We start from the raw sequence: 22,338 nt of genomic DNA, 5'->3' as shown, positions 1-22,338 counted from the left end.
ATACACTACTTTTGACTGCACCCACAGTCGGGAGCACCCACACCCAATTTTCTCAAGCCGAAGCTGAGATGGCACTCGTAGTGCCGATACAATGTGTAGCACCCCACTACACGGGAGCACCCACTCCCGATGCTTAGCACCCACTAAACACACAATAAATAATACAATTAAATTGGGCTTATATCAATGCCCTACAGTCAAGCTCTGTCTAGCATATGCATCCACAACTAGCTAGCATGCTTACAGTTCATCCACAACTAACCTAGCATGTATACATTCATCCACAACTAACCCTAACATACATACATACATGTAATGTAAAATCAAAGGTTAGAGAATCTCACAACCGATTGCCTGGGATGACTGGAAACTTGTACTGACAAGTTTGGTGCTCACACCTTCTCTCTCCTTGGCTTCTTGCTCTTCAAAGCAAACACATCCTTGCTTTCTTCTCTTCTTCCTTGGCTTTGAGTTAATGTACCATTAACACACTTCGACCACCTCTTTTACCTCCTTTAATGGCCTAAGAACATTTATCATCAAGAATGTATGTTCATTCAAGGACCAACAAAGAGGGGGAAGTTTCTCCTACCAAAACCGTAGCATTTCTTCACTCAAACCTCCTATTTCTTACTTCCATAGTGTAGGGCTTGAAAAAACGAAGAAGCTGCAACTTGGTTCACCCAAATCCGAGTTAAAATGAGGGAGATATAACCATTTGAAGTTGGAGCAATGAGATAGCCTGAAATGGAATCTTCGTAGGGGTGGCGTAGGCTACACCAGCGGCGCGCGCAACAGGGGCGAAATCTGACCGTAGATCTCATATAAAAGATCTTATAATCTAAGCCGTCCGATTAAACCAACGGACAACAGATCCAAACCGTTAGATTTGAATCTTGATGACGTCATCATGACGTTGGCGCTGACATCGTCAGAAGTGTTGTCGATCTATGATTGGTTGCTTTTCCGGATTTTAAGGGAGCTTGTCTCCCACTCACAAAAGTGAAAAGGATTATTGACTGTTGGATCCGAATCCTCCATGTTGGCTTTAATATGATTTCATGAGATCATTAAGATTGGAATCTTATTTATATCTTCTATACACGCGCGAAACACACTAACATACTTTGATAAGGTGTAGCACCATTGCATCAAGAATTATGCACCTAACCAATAAAATCCTACGCGCAAGCATCTATCTCGTCCATATCACACCAAAATCTCAGCAGCCTTTGGATGGGCATCAAGCCTACGTGGTCGAATCTTGACCATCCATTTCACTTCCCTTTACTCCTCTTTATTACAATCAAACCTCTGCCTCCATATATTTCAGTGCTTAAAGACCCCTTGCAACTCAGACCTTCAAAATCTTTAAATTACACAAAAGCCCTTCGAATTTCAAAAATAAATTCCGAAAAATCCACCCAACACCGAAAGCAACTGATGGATTTTCGGTTTGGATTTTCGAACCGACTTTATGGAAACACTTATAACTTTTTCATACGATATCCGATCGAGATGAAACGAAGTGCATTGGAATCGTAACTGGATGCTCTACGACTTTTCAGAAGACTCAATCATTTGAATTATCCATGTAAAAAGACCAAAATGCCCCTACACCTTTCCAATGACGTATCTTTCTCATAAGGAATCAGAACGCGATGAAATCAGAACCGTTGGAAAGATTGTATTTTTTTCGTATTGTTACATGTAGAACACTTCCTTTAAAAAATTCATCTTCAATGCCGAAACTGCCCTCGACTGCCACAAATGCCGTAACTTCTTCATATGGTATCGGAATGTGACGAAATCAAATGCACTGGACTAGGTAAATTACAATCTATCTTTTTCATGAAGAACCGATCTTCCAAAAATGTCATTTTCACTGCCGAAAATGCCCTCGATCGTAAATAGGCCAATTTTGCCAGTTTTGACCCAGAAACCCGCATCACCTATTAATGATGTATTAAACCACTCCATGCATATCAAGCTGCTCTGTTATCTCATCGGTGAAACTGGACACTGCCATGTCATCATTTTCATCCACGTCACCCAAACTGGCCACGTCATCACCGCCACGTGGCCGAGTTGCCAACAAGGGCAACCATAAAACAACAGATAATTGGTCTTTTTTTTGTTGGAACAATGTTGGTACCAAGGTTTTTAGTATTGTATAATGCTTGAAAGAGGTGAGGACATTGCAAGGCTTCATGGGAGACCTCTTACAACTGAAAAGAGGAAACCAAAGTGTAATTATTATAAAAAAAATAAAAATTGGGGGAGGTGGGGCCACAAGACTAAAGTGACATCTTACTGGTGTGGAAAGAAACTTGTTGGGAACTTGGGATATCCTAATGTTTCTAATGAGATAAAAATGAGTACGTTAGAGTATCTAAGATGAGGGGAAGAGAAGAGGCAATTAAAGAAGAATATCATGATGCTTGTCTAGAGACGTTGCCAGAGTTGGGGGGAGTGAGATTATGACAGTGATGAGCCTGACTTGGATGATGTAGAAACAACATAAGAGGTTGAACAACTGAGGGGGACAAAGATAGCGAACAGAGCCCATATTATTACTGATGAGGAAAGACGTGTCTAGAGGGTTAGGGGAGCTGGTTCATCTCGACATGCTGAAGAAGACCCTGAGCCACATGGGAGGAGGAGGAGGAGGTTGAGATATAGAAAGCCCGAGATTCAAATGAGGAGGTCCCAGAGTGTGAGGGACCAAGCCCCCCCCCCCCCCAACCACCACCTCCACCTCCACCTCCACCTCCACCTCCACCAGCTCTTAACAGTAACGTTGAGGTTCTTCGGGCTGATCTTGCACTATTTTGGAAGCTGGACTCGAGACAATTAAAGTTGAAGCAAGTAGGGACCAATGTAAATGAGGCCGTGGGAATGGCTTTCTCCAAATGGTCTTTCTATCATAGCATTCCAGCCAATGTCACCATAGGATCATATTACCAAAACATGTTGGATGAAATTGGTAGGGCTGAGCTAGGTGTGAAGGGGCCCAATGCATATGAGATGTACAATGTCTATTTCCAAAGTAGAAGCAAGAGTTGGTGGATTACATTGAGGAGCTGAAGCCGATGTGGGAGTACTATGTAGTGACTGTGACGTGTGATGGATGGACTGGACCACTAGATGGTCCATCATCAATTTCATGGTGAATTGCGATGGAAGGACTATCTTCCTCAAGGCAGTTGATGCTTCTAGTCAGAAGAAAGATGGAAAATACATTTACAAGCTGTTAAAAGAGGTGGTAAAGGATGTTGGAATAAAGAATGTGATTCAGATTGTCTCTAACAATTGGAGCAATTTCAAGAAAGCTAGGGAAAAACTAATGGACAATTGCGGGTACCATCTATTTTGGACTCCCTGTGTAGCCTATTGCATTGATCTCATGTTGAAAGACATGAGAAATTTGAAGATTGTGAAAAATGTTGTTGAAAAAACAAAGCAGGTGACTACCTATGAGCTTATCAAAAAAAAAAAAAGGTGACTACCTATGTATACAACCATGGTTTTGCTCAACATTGTTGAGGAGGAAATGTGGTGGTGACTTGGTGAGGCTAGGGCTGACAAGATTCGCGACAGACTATATTGTATTAAAGAGCTTTGAGACGAAGAAGTCTGGACTAAGGTCCATGCTTGCTTTAGAGGAATGGTTTAATTGGGAGGGATCTAATTCTTAGGGAGGCAAAGTTGCTAAGGCAACTATTACTAGTGAAAAATTTTGGGATGATCTCAAGAAGGTGGTGAGGATATTAGACCCGATTGTCAGCGTCTTAAGGTTGGTCGACTCACAGAGGAAACCCACCTTACCAATCATATGGGCAACAATTGAAATGATGAAGATGGAGGTGGTGTACATAAAGGGTAACAAGAAGTTCTTGCCATAATTAAGGATCACTGGGAGAGGCGGCTCATGCATCCTCTACATAGGTTCAGACCTGAAGATGAGGCAGCTGGGGTGGGCTAAAGCATGGATATATCTAGCTTGTCTGGCACAATGGAAGCCACGAGTTTGGGACAGAGTGGAGAATCTAGGCATTGGCGTGCACCAGAATTTATTGACTCGAGCCCTAGTCCAATATATCATGGTGATAGTGGCTTTGAGAGTGTTGGATCAGTTGCATCGCATTATGGGTATCTATTGTATGGTGTATATGCTGGTGACCATCTTCGAGAGCACTAGTTCATTTGGATATAGTGGTGGGTATGAACAATCTATTGGATCTTCTACTTCATTTGGACAGGAGTGTAGTTCAAGTGGTGGGTCATCTTTTTTTGACGGTATCGTTTAGTATCCATCTCAACCATGTGTGCCACATCCACATCTACATCCACATCCACATCCACATCCACATCCTGTCACTGCGAGTGAGCCATTCCGTAGGCTGGGATACCTAGGAGATGTTGATGATGCGTCTTATAGATGGGCATTGACTGACTACCAAAACAATTGGGCCAAAAATATGTCATGAAACTCATATGTGGTGCATTCAAAGGAGCGGCTACGACATTTGTAGTGGTACGCAGCCTAGACACTCTACTTGGAATTGACTGTTGAGCGTTGAGACTTGAGAGATAATCACAATTATATAATATCATTATTTGTTTTGGATCCTTTATATTATGTTTCATTTGTTTTAAACTTTTAATTATGTATTTCCTTTTTTCAGTTAGTAACTTATATATATATAGTACAGTTCCAGACTTTCAGTCAATGAACATTAGCAAACTTTGGTTGACATCACAAGTATGAATTTAGATGTTTTTTTCATGAAACGAATTATTTGAATGAGTTAGGAATGTAAAAAATAGGACGTAAACAGAAATCATGCAAAACAAATAGGACGTACACAAAATAGGCCTATATTTATGCCCTTCTTAGACCTTGACACTTTAATTCCTAAGAAGTACTTCAAGGGTCCCAAATCTTTGATTTTTAACTACTTGGCCAAATAGGTCTTCAGCCTAGATATCTCAGCCCTATCATTTCCAGTCACTCCAATATCAACCTAAACAATTAGGGTTATAATAATATCATTACCTCGTCGGGTAAATAAGTTGTTGTTAGCTTGATTCTGGGGATACCTATTCTTCAGAATAGTCTGCCCGAACCTAACCTCTCAAACCAAACCTTTGGGAACTCTTTGAGACGATAGAATGCGTTATTGAGGAGACACCTTCCATTCAACGAAAGAAACTTGAAGCCAGGTGGGCACTACATGTATACTTCCTCCTCTAAGTCCCCATGGAGGAAAGCATTTTTTATATCCAACTGATACAATGGCCAATCTTTATATGCTGCTAATGATAGGAGGACCCTTATAGAATTATGTTTAGCCACAGGAGGAAATGTCTCCTATACATATGATTATACCCTTTGGCCACCAACCTTGCTTTGTACCTCTCAACAACATACATATAACTAGTACTTGATTGTGTAGACCCATTTGCATCAAACTGGAACTCTCTCCCCTTGGGAATGTCCACTAGTTTCCAAGTACAGTTCTTCTCAAGTGCCATCATTTCTTCAGACATGTGTTGCTTCCACTTTGGGTCAAACATGGCTTCAGTGACATTCTTGGGAATGGAAATAGAGGAAATGGCAATAGTAAAAGCAACACATGTAGGAGAGAGCATCATAGGAAACAAACTAAGTTATGTGATATAGTACAAACTCTCTTTTCGTTTCGAATAACAATGGGAAGATCTAAATTTGAAGGAAGGAAGGAGTGTTACCCAACTGAGGAAGGTGGATCTCAGGATGTGGATCTAAAGAGGACTCTTGGTAGGTCATATTTCCCTTCTTTTGTATACAGGTAACTTCTCATTACTAGAACACCGGAATGATCAACCTCTTTATGTTTCCCAATATCAAGCATAAAAGGGGGAATGTGTAAGGGAGAAAGAAAGAGGGTGATATCAGTAGCCTTTCACTCTCACTATTCTCCCCTTGCAGAGGATGCTGATGGGAAGCAAAGAAAGGCATCGATTCAAGGAAGGTGACATCTTTGGAGAGAAGTCTCCTTCTAGAAGAAAGATGGTAACACTTGTAGCCTTTGGTAGTGGGGGCCAAGAAAGAGGCATTTGAGAGCATTGGGTCTAGTTTAGTCCGAGAGGATTTGTTAACATGGACACAACAAACACATCCAAATACCTTTGGGGGGAACAAAGAGAGCAGAAACTCAAGGAGACAAGGTTTCCAAGGGAGTGTTGGAATCAAGAAGTTTTGTAGGCATGTGGTTGGATAAGAATGCAGCAGTAAGAGGAGCATCTGACCACAAAGTCATGCCAAATAAAAGATTCCTTGTGATTTCCATCAAATGGCGATATTTCCTCTCAGCTACCCCATTTTGTTGGAGTTTGTCAACATAAGCTAGCTGATGTATAATGCCATAATCAGTAAAAAAAGGAAAAAAGTTTTGGAGATTGTCATACATGTACTCCCCCCTTTATCAAAATGAACAATTTTAATTTTAGTTTCAAACCGAGTATAGATCATCTGATAGTAAATTTTGAATGCATCTTATACATTACTCTTATGTTTCATCTAAACAGTCCAAGTAATATGGGAACAATCATCAACAAATGAAACAAAGTAGTGATAGCCAAATAAAGAGGTAGTAGGAGAGGGTCCCCAAACATCAGTATGCACAATATGAAAAAGGAATAGTAGATCTTGTTTTCAAGAAATTTTTGATCCTATCTCAATGCTCTGATCCCAAATTAGAATGTAGGGGTTGTGAGAGAGCATGATCGGAAGAAGTGAGATGAGAGTAGAAGGTTAAGGAGTTGAAGAGAAGAAAAAGAGAGACGATGGTACAATATTATGTGTTAGAGAATGATCTCTACAACACCTATATTGCTTCACCAACTAATAAGGTGTAAGAAATTACATACACTTCCCTAGGGAGGGAAAAGGTGAAAAAGAAAAAATACAACATGAGACAACTAGACAATAATCCAGTTCCTAAAGGCTAAAGCACCCTTATTACATGAACTCTTAACACACTTGGCTTTATTTATCCCTTAAACAATCAGGCGAGCACAATTAGCTGTTAGGTTAGCTTATTGAATCCTATTAGCAGATTGAGGCTAGTCATCTTTTAGATTATTATTCTGGCTTGTCACTGTTGAATAAAATCTTGGCCAAAGGCACTGAATTTTGTAGCAATGCGGGGACCTGTAATTGCATTGCTTTAATTCTGTCAAGTAAATTCATATAGCTTTGGGATACAAAGGTAAATTCTCTTGACAGTCTTTGTTGGTTTATGATGCTTTTGGAGTATATCTCTCGTCTCTTATTTGTCCCCCACACCCAATGGAAAAGAAAAAAAAGACTATATCTCTTGTTTCTGGAATTTCATGAAGAATTTTTTTCTTCGTCTTTTCTTGAGTCCTTGAAAATCAAAACTGCCTTGAAATACCTGGCTTATATTGGCTTGGATGATAAGAATCAGGAATTATGATGGTTAGTTGTTGTATAACACTATAATCCCGATTTAATTCCTTTGGCCAGTAGGAATTGAGACATCCACCTGAAAATATGGGTTGAATTCCAATGAAGCATGGGCATTCCCTTGGGTAGAGGGACTTTAATCCAACAGTTCATGTTAAATTATTGAAGAGTATTCAAAGCTGTCAGAAGTTTTTAACTCAATCTATTCGAAGAGACACTAACTGCATTCATTTTTGCCAGATTCTGTTAGTAGATGGAGATTTTGATGAAGCATTGAATCTTCTTGATCAAGCTTCCCTGGAGAGGATTCCTCCTGATGTATTGTCATTTAACACCTTTCTTCAGGAAGCACGGTCGAAGGTACTCTTTCATAGATTACCAGAATTATTTTGCTGTCATCATATGTAGGCCATGTTGCTAGTTTATAACAAACTTTTGCAAACTCTAGCATATGTGCTTGAAAGTCCTCCATTCCTATGATTATAATCATTAGTTTACCTTAGGTCGGATCCATCAAAAGGTGGGTTGCACTGCTCGTTCATGTCTATTTACATTTGTAGAGAAGCCTTTATTGAGGATGTGCTCCTTGTTACATTGCTAAATCACCATGGCTGTTACCAATTTACATCAAATTATTTTGTCAGGGAAGAATTGACATAATCGAGCATATTGTGGAAAGAATGCACCAGGAAAAAATTCAGCCAGATCCATCAACCTGCAGTTATGTGTTCTCTGCATATGTTGCCCGTGGATTTCTGAGCACGGCCACGGAGGCACTGCAGGTTTTAAGTATGAGAATGATTTCTGAAGATGAAAACACACTCCAGGAGAAGAGAGCATACTTTGAAGACGATTTCATCCTTGCAGAAGGCTTAGATGCTGAATCTAGGATACTTGAATTGTTCAAGGACGATGAGAATCTTGCTGCTGCCTTATTAAATATTCGATGGTGTGCACTTGTAGGGTTTCCGGTTTCATGGTTACCCAATGAAAGCGTATGGGCCAAAAGACTCTCTAGCTATCGTTTAAGGAGAGCTTGCTGAGGTTTATATGAAGGAATCTTCTGAAATCCTTCCAGAAAGGAGGCTCCCCACAAATTATTATTATTTTTTTACTTTTGTGGGGCAAGATAGAAGAAGAGAAACAAATTATGTGGCGGTTTTAGACAGCAAACATTACATATTGTTTTGAGGCCTGTGATGTTCTTCAGGCAGAGAGTCAGGCGGTGGAACACATGAACAAGCCTCATTCATAAAGTGAATCTCTATTCAACTGAAGAGTCGATCCTGGATCTGCTTTTTTGCATCATGTTGACAAGGAGAGAGAGCTGTACAACTTTGTGCTCTGTTTGACTTCTGTTATACATCACAGAAACTATGATTCTTCCCAACATTTGACGAGTGCATGATACATTTATTTATTTGTTTTTTTCATTTCATAGAGAGAAATTAGAAGAAATTAAGAACAAACTAGATCATACTGAAGACAATCATTCTACCTAGAGAATTCTCAAATTGGGGATTTTTTTTTGGCTAGTGTTTAATTTCAATCTTTATTCGAGTTGTTGGAACATCTTTCTGTAACTAGCTTTGAACCAGACAACAGAAAAAAAAAAATTTGGGGGGTGGGGGGGGTGGTGGTTGGGTACTTTTCCTTGAAAGCTTGATTCTGCAGCGACAGAATTGAGCTGATGACTTCAACCATTGACTTGCGTCAAGATTGCTCAATATTGAAGCCAGATCCAGAGGGAATTCATTTTTATTTTGCAAAATCCACAATCATATGGAAATGACTTGTAAGGTTTGATCTCTTCTGACAAATAGGGAAGCTAGCGTGTTAGGGATGATTTGTGATTTAGTTGGTCAGAATCTACTCACTGATCCATTGGAGAGCTTTAAGCTAACAAACCAATGAAAGCAGCCATTAATGAGATCATTGTGATTAAAATTCTTTGTACACACCAATATTGATCAACATTGGAAACATTTACAGGAGTGATACAGTTACACTGTGACTTAAATAATTTGTCGACAAACTATTATGGACAATTTTCCTTCACTGCCCAGTGACGGAAAGCAGTGAAGGAAGAGAGAGTCCTGTATATCTCCCCCCCACTTTTGTACGGTGTAGATGAGGCTACGGTGAATTGATGCCTATTCACCGTAGCCTAAGGGAAACCTCCTCCAGATATTATTATGCTATGATGAGATTCTTTACAGTGACTTCGCCAACAAGCGATTACATATACAGTAACTCCATCATAGGCTTCTCCAGAGTGATATTCATAAATGATTTCTTGTATTTATGTTTTTGGGCCATATTTTTTAGCAAAAAAATGTGTTTGATACTATACAATTTCTATTTCTGGGTTAGAAAAGATATAGAAATACGTTTGTTAAGCATACATTAATTTTTTTGTATGAAATTTATATAAATTTATAAAATATCATTCAAATACCCAAAATTTTGGCATATGCGGTGGTGGTGGTGGTGGTGGAAGAAGTGGTGGGTGGTGATTGAAGTTGCATTAGAGGTGTTTTATTTTTAATATGAAATTACTTCTTTGCTCATCTAATTAACCACGTGCTCATCAAAGAGCAACCTTTACTTCTCCCTCTTAATTTTAAGATAAAGAAGTCCCTAAAAGACGCTCTCTTTTTTTCTATTTTTCACCAACTTTTTGATCCCGATTCATCCTCAAAAACAGAAAAAATGAACCGACGTTAGCAAATGGATTTCTATTCCTTTTTTGTTCTTCGGGAAAAAAAAAAAAAAAAAAAAAAAGAAACAAAATGGTTATCACGTAGGCCCTAGTGTCTCCAGTGGAAGAATCTTTCTTTTGATAAATATAAAATCTCCGAAATGCACTGACATCCAATGTGAGGATGCCTAAAATCCATGGATTTAAACGTACACTCTCCCCTTACAAATAGTGTCCATGCCCAAGCCTATTGATGACAATCCTTCCACACATTGGATGTCAGCTATAGATCTACCACTTATATTTGGGTAAGGATACGTTGTGCAGACGGAGTGGGTGTTACGTTTGATTTTGTGATTACTAAGTCTAGTAAAGTTCTTATATGTAGGGGAGCGAAAAAGAAAAAAGCATTCAAAGAAAACAAAAATGGTGGAAGCATTCCCTAATAGTACAAAATTTGCATCTAAAGTCATGAAATGGTATTGACAATGCCCACATATGGTCTTACGCTCATGTGGCGGTTGAAGCAATAAAGGATCAACTTGAAAGGGTTCTTAAAGAGACCTAAAGAATTATTGAAAAAATTCATTCCATTTTTCTCATTTACGATAATTTCTATTGTTTTTATACGCCAAGCTCATGAAGGAGGGAGAGTGCAATTCAGTCAATGTAGAGAAAGAAAAGTATGTGTCAGTGTTAGTGAGAGGACGACATACCCATCCTTTTTCCCTCATTCGTACATTCAACAAAAACACCCCCCAACCCCAACAACAATGTGAAAATTGGAAGGTTCACTGCTGCTACTGGCAAATCACCTTTCCAGTTGACCTAGTTGGGACCTTCTGACCAGTGTTTGATCTCTTGCTCTCAATATTTCATCAAACTGTTTAACAAGCACTTTTCTCTAGAAAGACATTCAACCATTTTTCAGACCTTTATTTCAACAAATGGGTTGAAATTCACTTGGAAAATAAGATGATATGAACATGTTCAAAGTTTATGAGTTAATCAGACCACTCATTCACAGAAGTTTGCCACATGGCAGTCAGTGGTAGACATGATGGGTGGGTCCACGTTAGAGGAGCCACAGTAATGAATTAACCCGTAGCAAGCAAATAAAGCTACCCACAATGGATGCATGATGGTCTGCTGGAGGCCAAGGAAGAAATATACCTTCAAATATGCTACATGTAGATTTTCCAAGTTGAAATAAGGCATAATAAAGGACTCCATCCTAAGCACCTTATTGGGAGCTATACAAAATATAGAATCTACATGGAATGTAATTCCTATGAAAAAAAATTCACATTTAGAGGGTTAGTCAGTCAACTTCATTTTCACTTATACATAAAATGCCTTTCAATCTTGAAAGGACTTCTGCAAGTGCCAAGTCAACACCGACATTGAACACAAGAGTGTCCGGTCCAAACAATAGTTAACTCCCTGGCTGCAACAAACACAAATCTTATCATCACCCGTGCAAGGTGCAGCTTGTTGAAGCTGCTTCCACCTGGCATGTCTCTGATTCGAGACCTTCCCCTCCCCAATTCTTAGCTGTAGTTGTAGACTTGTAGTGTGGGCCCTTGATTAGGGTAAGACTGAAAAAAAAAAAAACTTGTTCAAGTCCAAGGAATGCTATAAGTCCTCTTTTCCTGCACTTAATTTGCACCAGAATAGAAAAAAGAAAGATTTTTTTTTTTTGGGGGGGGGGGGGGGGGGTGGCTTGGAGGGTTCAATCAAGAAGCAGCTTCCTCAGGTTTTAAGCCAAAAGAAAGAAGAAAAAACAGGTGCACATTCATCATTATCTCAACTGGCATCTTGGATGGTTAAACCAAGGAGTAGGTTGACTGTGGTGACTTGCACAAACAAACTGCATGTAATAGAAAAAAAAAATTAAGAAAGAGAGAGGAGGCTTCCCAATTCCCACCCATGTGGTCCTACAACATCCAGAATTTTCTAATCCTATTTTTAATATTTAAAATTTATTCTGTTTATATTCAGTTATTTGTGAAAAAATTTCAATTTTGTTTTACAAGACATAACCTAGTATGTCTCAGCACTGCTACTAAAGTGATGTTGAAAGCAAATGTTATGGAAGAACTTCAATGAGTTAATCTGGGTTTTAAAACAGAATAAAGCAGCCTTAATAGATACTATCTAAAGAAACAGCCAATAAAATTGTCCGAAAGATAATTTCACCAATTCATTAATATCCAACTTAAGAAGAGCAGCAGGAGAGATGATACAGAGAGATTCACTCACCATTATCTCAACACCTTCTCTATTCCCTATAGAAGCAGACACCTCTAGTTTTCGTGCCACCTGGCTAAGAAGCCACATAAATTTACTCATCAACAACCGACAGATTCAGAAGGGTAAACAACTAGATCTCACCCATTAACCAGGAGATCAATGGAATTATATTCCATGTCAGTGGAAGTACCAGTAGCCAAATACTTCGTCTTACAGTAAACCTAGTGCCTACCTAAGGCTGTGTGGTTTTGATTGCCAAGATCCAGAGCACCTTCGAATTGCTAGCTATTAGGATGTCAAAGAGAACTCAATTTGACATGATCATAACAAAGCCCAAATCCACAAAAGAACTTGAAGTTGAACGAAAAAAAAAATGGTAAGGAATCAAATTCCATATGGAAGGGGCAATTAAACTGACAAATTCCAAACGTTACAGTTCTGATACAAGAATAAAGATCCAAATTGGCTTCAAGAGAACTCTCTTTTTCCCCTTCTTTCAGAGGTTAACAGAAGAGGGAAAATTAACCAGAAGAGTAAAAAATGACGATGGCATAGTAATTTACTGACCTTGAGATGAAGCCATGGAGGGGTAGTTGAGTCTTGATCTTCGAACTGTATGGTTATGGATTCTGTAAAGTAGAGAAGCAAAAGCCATGGTTCTGAGATTCAGGATTACATGAGAGGAAGGAATCAACTATACAAATAATTTCTTTGTTGATACACCGAATCTGTGGGCTTTTAAAATTTGTGATTTAGTTCAATATATACAATACATAATTAATCCGTTCTCATCCACCCAAAGAAAATAAATGATCCCTTAGTAGTTACATAAGAAGCAGCATGTGAGAAGTAGAAAGGAAAGATAGAATGAAGCTGACTCTAGAGGTTCACACAGCTTAACTGCAAAAAGTTCGACATGAGATAATGAAGCAGGGATTCTTTTTTCATTCACCAAAATTTCACATTCAGCATGAATTGAGGATTAGCCTCCAACATATGTATGATAAAATCAAATGTCAATGAAAAGCTATGATGATGCAATTGATCCAAAGACATCATCAATTTCATTTATCTCCATAAGATGGCATTGATCAGACATGCTATGATTTTCCAGATCCTTGGAGGCAATACCAGATATCAAACCCAGAAGAAGTGCAATGCACCACTCTAAAATAAATAACATGATGTGCATTATCTGTCTTCTGCTGCACTAATCACCTAGCACAAAACATATTTGTCTTCCATCTTTGGGTAGGTGAAGCTCTTCCACCAGTGTTGACCAGGTTTCATGTAATGTATGAAGGACCAAGCATTGCTAAATCCATACTCAAATAGCTCTGTTACCCCCCCCCCCGGTCTCTCCTCCTGAACAAGATTTGGCATCATCACTCTGCTAGAGTGCCTATATGGCTATCAGATGCTTAATCTGATGATTCTGACCCGACCCAACATTTTGGGGAAAATTTATGGATAAAAGCCTTTCGAATGCTCCTGTTTTATTCTCCATTCGACGGTTGACCTTGTAAAGAGACAAATGTGTGAAAATAGTGAAGGATATGCAATTGTGAGAGAACTCGTACCCAAATACCAAAGATAAGTATGAAACATTTTTACAGGAACAGGTGCCACTGGATCTCCCAAGCTCCCACAAGATCAATTGTCTTCTCTGCATCATATCAACAGTCAACACTGAATTGGCTTGCTTTATTTTATTTTTGAAGGGGGAGCGGGACCTGAGCATAATTGTCCATAGTCAGCGTAAATTTGTAACATTATTTTGGAAATTCTTGGGAATATTGTCAGGTATTCCCACCCCACCAAACCCCTGCAAACAAACAGGGCATAAAGAATTCTCGGAAATGTCTGAGAAAGTACAAAAAAGGAAAGAAAAGGGGGGGGGGGGGAATAGACTGAAGAATATCTATGATAGGAAGTGATTGATCCCATCTGGTTTCATTCCATTAAAAATATTTTTAAAAAAATCCAATTGGATGCCTTTTATCCACAAATTACCCATGTTGCCCCCCAAAATAGCAGAATCTAAGTCATTGTTTGTATGTGGAACATTGAGCACCCACATGATTAGGTGATACAGATAAGAAATTCCATATTCAAAATTGCAGTTTGAAATGTAATAAGATTGTAAAGTACAAACACAGCAGTGACACTCCCTAAAAGCCCTATCAATAAAAACAACACAATCAAAATTTACTTCAAAAGGTTTTGATGTCAGTAATACAAATTTGTTACAGAGCCATAGCTAACCTGTTGCAACATTATGGAAGATTGATCTAATATTAGGACTTGTTTCTGATTGATATTTAAGTCCTAATATTGTCTGAATGTTAGTTGACTGATCATCACATTATTTTGCTGAACCTTACCTTTATTCTGCCCTGGTCAATAGGGTTATTTTTCTGAGTTCTGTTACTGTTTGGGCATTGCCATTATATTGTTATAAATACATGTGTTGAAGTTATTAGAACCTATTTGGAATTGGGTGTTCCTACTCAATCTTACATTGACGTTGCTCCAAAGAAACCATACGATCAAATAAGCCTCTGACCAAATCAGCAAGTTGCCTCACAAACAGTCGCTCTTCTCCTGACTTTTGAGGGATTATAGCCTAAAGTATCCAAGACTCTAATACCAACATAATGGAGTCTATACCCCTAACAACAGATTTCAGAACTCCACCCAAAGGTTAGGATCTCAGGTTATGATGAGAACCAGAATTTACAAAATACTGATATCTCACAATCTACCAGACAGATCTGGCTGCAATTCAGGTCAATTAGGTCTCTCCATCAGCATAAATTAACCCCAAGGTTTGGTGATGATCCAACGGTCTGATAGAAAATCGTGGGGTACTTTCAGAAATACTAACTACTAGTTCCTAAAATCTAGGAATATTATATCAGTCAATCAGCAGTTCTGATGAGGACCAAAGTCTGGTCAAACCACCCTTTTAGGACAGAGAAAACCTCCTCCTAATCTCAACTAACCCTAAGGATTAGATACCCTTAGATGATGGCCTCTATTGGCAGCAATAACACACCCAAAACAGGAGTGCCGCCAGCTATGAAAACAGCAATATAACAATAGCAAATCTGAAACCAAGTTGCTCCTTGTCTCTACCAATATTCCAGGATATAAAGCCTTTCATATTCCAACAGAAAATAAGACAAGAAATTAACTCAGCAGGGCATTAATTGTCTCTGTACGGAAGAAGAAACGAGAAGGGAATAAGATCAGATTTCCCACCTGATTGATCTGAGTCTCACTGAAATTGCTGCGTCTCTGACGGTAGATAATCTGTTTCTCACAGCTCCACTAAAGCAAAAGCCAATTTCTTATTCATCAACTCATTAGGGTGGGGGTGGGAGGAGAGCCCTTCGGCTCTTACAAATATAGATAGAGTTGAGTAATAAACTCAACCTCTATGTAAGATATCCAACTAGGAAACTGAAATATTTTTAAGAAAAAAACCTCCAACGATGGAAGTATTCTAAAGTTACAAGTAACTTATCTAGTTGAACAATTATTACAAATAGATAAGATGATAGAGTTTTACTCTAATGGAACTCTAAAGCAACTAAATAACTAAAAAGTACATAAATAAACAAATGAAAACACCTAGAGGTGCCCCACGATTCTAGTTTGAGTGACCAGAAAACACCCAGACCAATGGTCTGGCCTGCCCAAAGTCAGTTGAACTGTAAGGTTCCAAAAGGGGGAACTGCAGGCTACTTTGGTGCCCTGGCTCCATTTTCCTTTGACTATAGGTTTCTTAAAACCTATCTGCATCATTCAATTGATATGAGGCATAACACATTTAGATAAACGGATAGAGTGTAATAATAAACGGTATAAGATGAAAACCACATATTGATAGAGTCAACAATACTAGAAAGCACACAAGCTAGGAGTAGCTCCAATACATGATAAGCTACGAAAAAGTCGTTTGAGGTGGCATAACCATGTGCAATGGAGGCCTTGGGATGCTCCAGTATAGAGGAGTGATTTGATTCAGATTGAAGGCACTAAAAGAGTTGGGGACAGGCCTAAAATAACAATAGGAGAAGTAGTGAGGAAAGACATGCATAGCATAGGACATATCATTGCACTTATCATTATCTTCTTTCTCATTCTCCAATACTGGGCCCTCAATGCAGTGGGAAGCAATGAACTTATGTCAACAGCCACCGAAGAAGCCAAGGGAGTATCTAAGACAGAAACGGATTATGTCAAGAAAATATGCAAGATCTGCCAGCATAAATCGGTTACAGTGCCGAAGCTATATCTAATCAGCTAGTACCTAGCACCAGAAGTATGGGACCATTCACTCATGGAAATTCCAGTCTGCAAGGACTACTAACATAAGCACTAAAACGTACTTTAACAATCCCTGTCAACCATCTCTCTAGGCTTTAAGTGATTCTCAGTAGATCAAATCAAAATGCATATTCACCAAAATAATTAATAAATCAACACAACTATAAGCGAGGTCACTCATCAAAAAAGTGCATCATGCAAATCTTCACACTATCTTATACATGATGCTATCAGTTGTACACCCTGCTAAGATACAAATACATAACAACGACTGCCCTAGTGCAGTTGGTGAGGTTGTAGTGCGCAAAGCCCACACTCACTAGGAGGTCTCGAGTTTGAGTCTCTTGGCTGTTAAATTCCCCCTTGCTCTTTCTATAGCATCTAAAAAAAAGATACAAATACATGGTCCCAGGTTGTACACACAAGAATTGAGTATTCTATTAGGATTCGAAAATTCATGACAGGAAGCTTTTGCGAGACTCACCCAAAGTCTGGCATACGTATGGTTGACATAAGACAGTAACATCACATTGTTGTAGATTCCCAGATCTACTGCTGCCGTCGTGAATTACTTTCTTCTAATAGCCTCATCTAGTCCAGGGGGAAAGAGCTGTTTCCTTTTCAGACAGGGACCCCATGATCAGTTGTACTTTTTTCTCGTCATAGATCAGTTTCAGATAGAGACCCCCATGATAAATTGTATTTTTTCTCGTCATATATTGGTTGTAGACTTATAGTCCAGTGCTTGGGAAAAACTGAGAAATATGCAACTGCAGGCAAAACTGGATCAATGTCACGAGAACCCAAAAATTAAGAGAGATGAGAAATGGACTATCATCCGTCTTCTAAGCCATTGCTCTCCTCTGATCTTTCCTCTTAAAAGAATTACCAGTAATCCCCACATGAACAAGAACCATTGCTGAAATGATGAAACCTGTTGGTGTCCCTCACAATGATCTCCCTCTCCGTCACCTTGGACACAAACTTGATTGCTGAGTGACAATCACCACACATCCTGATATTCTTTTTAATCCTAATAGTTGAGCCAGGAGGTGTATATATAAGTGCAAAGGCCAAAGCAAGCTTCTCACTGTGGTACTGCAACTTTGCTTCCCTCTCCTGCTGGTCCACAAACAATAGCACATGACTTGCATCTGGAACATACCCAACTTCCCTGATCTTAGTGCTAATCTTCTCCCACATCTTACGTATCTCCTCTCTCTGGGGATGAGCATCATCATTAGCAACAAACATGTGAACTCCATTCTCGATCTCCACCCAACTACAAGCAGGTTCTTTCTTCACCCCACTGTCTTTCATCATCTTCCTCACTTTTGCTGCATCACTCCATCTACCAGCAGAGGCATAGATGTTAGACAGCAACACATGAGGGCCTGAATCATGGGGATCAAGCTCAAAAACACGTTCAGCAGCCAAAGCACCCAATTCCATATTCCGATGCATCCGACAAGCACCAAGCAAAGCTCCCCAGACAGCTGCTGTGGGTTCAATTGGCATATCTCTTATGAACTTTTCAGCTTGATCAAGAAGCCCTGCTCGACCAAGAAGATCAACAATTGTCACATAATGTTCAACCTCTGGTTCTACCATGTACTTTTTCATCAATTTAAAATAGTAAAGTCCTTCGTTCAACAGTCCACCATGGCTGCAACCAGTAAGAACACACAAAAAGGTTATCTCATTGGGTTTAACACCAATCCTCAGCATTTCCTCAAACCGGCTCACAGTTTCCCTCCCAAGGCCATGTTGAGCACACCCAGTAAGCATAGAATTCCAGGAAACAACATCTCTGCTTTCCAACCTACCAAAGACCTTCCTCGCATCCTCAATACTACCAGCTTTTGCATACATGTCAAGAAGAGTATTACCAACAAATGCAATAAGCTTACCACCTGATTTAATCATATGCGCATGCACCCATTTGCCTGGCTCGAGAGCTCCAATGCTGGAGCAAGCACTAAAGAGGCTGGAATAGGTGAAATGGGTAGGTCGAAAATCTTCCCTCTGCATCTTCCAAAACAAATTAATAGCATCTTCTCCTTGACCCTTCCTAGCATGGCAAGCAATCAAAGCATTCCAAGAGACCTCATTCTTGCTTACCATCCCATCAAAAACCACTAAAGCATTCCCCATCATTCCACACCTCGCATACATGTCCAAAAGAGAGCTTGCCACATAAACATTTAATTCATAGCCATACTTGATGCAAAATGAATGGATCTGCTTGCCACTATAATCATTTGGTGCCGCCCCACAAGCCTTTAAGAGGCTGGAGAAGGTGAATTGATTTGGTTTCAATCCAAGCCCAAGCATCTGAGGGAACAACTTAAGAGCCTCTTGGGCTCTATCATTCTGAGCATACCCAGTAATCAAAGCCGTCCATGTGACCATATCTTTAATAGTCATGTCGTCGAATGTTTTCCGGGCTTCATCTAAACTACCACATTTAGCATACATATTAAGGATGGTATTTTGGATAAAAAGGTCAGCTTTGAACTTGGAATTAAGAAAGTGGGTATGGACGATTCTTCCTTCTTTCAGCTTCCCCAGTAGGGTGCATTTCTTAAACAGTTTATTGTACAACATATGGTCTGGTTCCATAGAACCTTGGTCGATGAGGTTGAGAACATGGAGTCCAGTTCCCAAATTTTTGCTTTGACGGAGTAGGTCTTTGTCCTCGATAACACAAGACATGAGGTCGCCATCTTCTCCTTCTTCTGAACTCTCAGAGTCCGTGAAAGAAGCCTGAGTGGCAGAGGTGGTAATTTGAAGAGGAAGTAATAGTTGAAAGAAGGATGATACAGGGAGAGTGGCAGTCATGTTGTACAAGGAAGGATTATTAGAGCAGAGAAGCTTCTTCATGATTACTGCAGCTTTCTTTCTTTCCATCTGCCAAAATATCATATATCAGGTTTATAATATTTAAGTTGATACTGATAATTTATTTTGTTTTTTGAGTTAAAAAAAAAAAAAAGAAAAAAAGAAGAAAAAGAAAAAAAAGAAGAAGAAGAAGAAGGAGAAGAAGAGTGGCAATGGCCAATCCCTCAGTGATAATACAAATGTAAAGCATATATTACAAAACAAGATAAATTATATAAACTTACCAAATTTGCAATACCACCGATGCCCAAAAACCGAACCTCTTAGCTTGAATAGTCTTTGATCCTCTCATAAGCTACAAAAATGTAGCAAAGAGAAAACAATGGATTGGAAGAAATCATGGCATAGATAATAAGGCATTACGAAACAAAAGTCAAAGACTACATAAATACAATTAAATATTAAATCAAGTTCAAAGTATAGCTTAGGATTATACTGATGCTCCACGAGATTTAATCAATTGCGAAGTGATTCAAGCAAAAAAAGAAGCAAAACTAGTGATTCAAGTGAAGAAAAGGAAAGCTTCTGTTTTTCACAAGGAAGATAAGGAAGACACAGGTGGCAGTACAGAGGAAGCCATGAAAAATTTGAAGTGGAAGAAGCAGATTATACTTCAGTGTTGAAATCCAGTATGCTTTGAAAAGGAAATGACTGGCAGGCATGTTGATTTTATGGTCATAAAAACAAGGGCATTGATGGATCCATTAATCTACCCCTATCAAAGTGATATAAAGCTCCAGTTCCAGTGGAGTGGTAGTAAAATGCCATCAGCTCTCCAATGTGAAAATGTGTGAATTATCACAAAACAGTTTAGCAGCCACCCACCATGGCAGAGGACAGCAAAGAACGATCCTTGAATCATAAGACAGACCAAAAAAACCAGCAAGCAACACAAAGTAGGAAGTTGAAGAAAAAAGAGGACGAATTACCGTAATCTGGGAACTAAATAAGAAAAAGAAAGAGATGAGGAACTTTGCACCATAAACGATGTTAGGGCTTGAACCACCATTAGAAGAGATTCTCTTAACACATATACAACATCAAATTCAAATAACTCCCATATACACATTAAATTTAAGTCTGAAATGCATATGGATTTCCCTTCCCTGATAAATCAAACTGAAAATATTCCTCATTAACTTAAGTGGATTTTACATATAATAATGGTTCCAAACTCCCAAGATCCAAAAAGCAATCATCAAATTAACAGACTTTACAAACGCACCCGCACACACCACAAAGAGAGAGAGAGAGAATAAGAACGAGAATGGGGGAGGAACGATAAAAGGCAAGGGAAGGATAGAGACTGATAAGAGAGAGAAAGAGATGTGCTTACCTGTTGCTCCGGAGACGGACAAAAATCATCCGGCAAGCGGTCTGGCCTTTGCAAACGGAGAAGAATTGTGGTTCTCAGTCCACTGGTCGTGGCTTTCGACAGGGACTAGGGTTGCTTCTGATCCGGCAGAGGAGAACCGGAGCTTCCAGCCGCTAGCTTCAGGAAAGTTGGCGGCGTACCCAACTTCTTCCCTAAATTTTATTTCAATAATATATGGGAAAATGTTGGGTATGCTGCCGATATCAAGTATGCTAGCATCCATTGTGTCTATCTCTCTCTTTCCTTTTTCTGAAATGACCTCCATATTCTTTCTGAATGATACTCCATCATGTGTTCCTATTGGTGCTATCCGCTAGAATACTTGATATCGGCGGCATACCTATCACTCTCCCAATATATATATATATATATTTTGTACAAAGAAAATTTAAGAAATATAAAGGGAAAAAGGGGACAGCCAACTAGGGGTGCTATCCCAAGAGGGCAGACACGGGGAAAACACATGCCCTAGTAGCAAGAATATAAGCAGGTTGCACCATATCTCGGGGCAAATGAAGGACTCGAAACCCCAAAAAGTGAATAGTTAACAAAGAGATATCTCGAGCAATAGTCTGGAGTTCAGGGGAGGCCAAATCAGAATCTCCATTGATAGCATTGACAATCTGCATGCAATCAGAAAAACATATCAAGTGGAAGATGTGCAATTATCCACGGCCTATTGAACAAGAGAACGCAATGCAAAGCCTTTAGCAATATCTGGGGGCGACCACGGGATAGGCAAAGCAACAGCCACCTTGAAACAAGATTCAGAATCCAAAACAACAAACCCAATTCCAACGGTCTTCCTATGGTCAATAGAGGAGGCATCACAACCAACACATTCCCAACCATTTGGAACAACACTTTGACGGTCAATATGCAATGGTGAAATAGGAGTAGAGATAGGTGAGGGAGCCAGGAAGAATGCCTGGAGGTATTCTGAAGTTTTAGATTGCATCGCCGAAATAATAGAAGGCCAGTGAACATTGTTCCAATCGAAAGTCTCCTTGTTCCTTAATAGTCAGACTTCCCAACAGATGATAGCACGAACTGCAAATGATCTCCTTTTTTGATCTTTGGTTCCATTACCTTCATGCAACCAATCTACAATCCAATTATGGGGGAGACGCCTAGAGGAAGAGGGGAGTGGCACATTTGGAGTAGGGGAGGCAAGCCAAAGACGTCAAGAGGAGGCGCATTCAAAGACAGCATGAGCTGAGTTTCCACCACTAGACCGCATCGATTGCAAATGGATGATTGGACCACTCTTCTCTTGGCCAATTATTCTCCAACCACTAG

The 22,338-nt window shown here is 39.4% G+C and overlaps 2 protein-coding genes across 22 annotated transcripts in view; one reads left to right on the top strand and one right to left on the bottom strand.

Moving 5' to 3' along the window:
• LOC122061593 (pentatricopeptide repeat-containing protein At1g76280) overlaps nt 1-9,044 on the top strand; it is a 32,369-nt gene extending 23,325 nt beyond the window's left edge. For all 7 annotated transcript variants that reach the window (XM_042624949.1, XM_042624951.1, XM_042624948.1 and 4 more), the window contains 2 exons: nt 7,715-7,834; nt 8,119-9,044. In XM_042624949.1, coding sequence (XP_042480883.1) covers nt 7,715-7,834; nt 8,119-8,517 — 519 coding nt within the window. In that variant the 3' untranslated portion in view covers nt 8,518-9,044. The remainder of the gene's footprint in view (nt 1-7,714; nt 7,835-8,118) is intronic.
• A 2,301-nt stretch (nt 9,045-11,345) lies between these two features.
• On the bottom strand, nt 11,346-21,170 carry LOC122061901 (pentatricopeptide repeat-containing protein At3g24000, mitochondrial). 15 transcript variants are annotated; one of them, XR_006134738.1, is made up of 7 exons: nt 21,001-21,170; nt 19,889-19,959; nt 17,248-19,673; nt 14,009-14,161; nt 12,996-13,057; nt 12,438-12,501; nt 11,346-11,773 (listed from the first exon to the last, which is right to left on the bottom strand). XR_006134738.1 is itself a non-coding variant. In XM_042625440.1 (3 exons), the coding sequence occupies exon 3, from the start codon at nt 19,671-19,673 to the stop codon at nt 17,649-17,651; it is 2,025 nt and encodes a 674-aa protein (XP_042481374.1). In that variant the 5' UTR covers nt 19,889-19,959; nt 21,001-21,170; the 3' UTR covers nt 16,941-17,648. The 15 variants fall into 15 exon arrangements, 1 of the variants encoding a protein (XP_042481374.1); XR_006134742.1 differs by having other exon boundaries at nt 12,438-12,497; XR_006134739.1 differs by lacking the exon at nt 12,438-12,501 and having other exon boundaries at nt 14,009-14,253.
• Between the last annotated feature and the right edge of the window lie 1,168 nt (nt 21,171-22,338).

Source organism: Macadamia integrifolia, chromosome 14, assembly GCF_013358625.1.
Source record: "Macadamia integrifolia cultivar HAES 741 chromosome 14, SCU_Mint_v3, whole genome shotgun sequence".
Lineage (NCBI taxonomy): Eukaryota > Viridiplantae > Streptophyta > Magnoliopsida > Proteales > Proteaceae > Macadamia > Macadamia integrifolia.
The sequence above is the reverse complement of the archived record's forward strand: the minus strand, read 5'-3'. Positions and strand labels throughout refer to the sequence as shown.

What these genes read in the sequence shown, in the direction of transcription:
- LOC122061901 (XM_042625440.1), bottom strand. Translation starts at nt 19,673, where the DNA reads ATGGAAAGAAAGAAAGCTGCAGTAATCATGAAGAAGCTTCTCTGCTCT.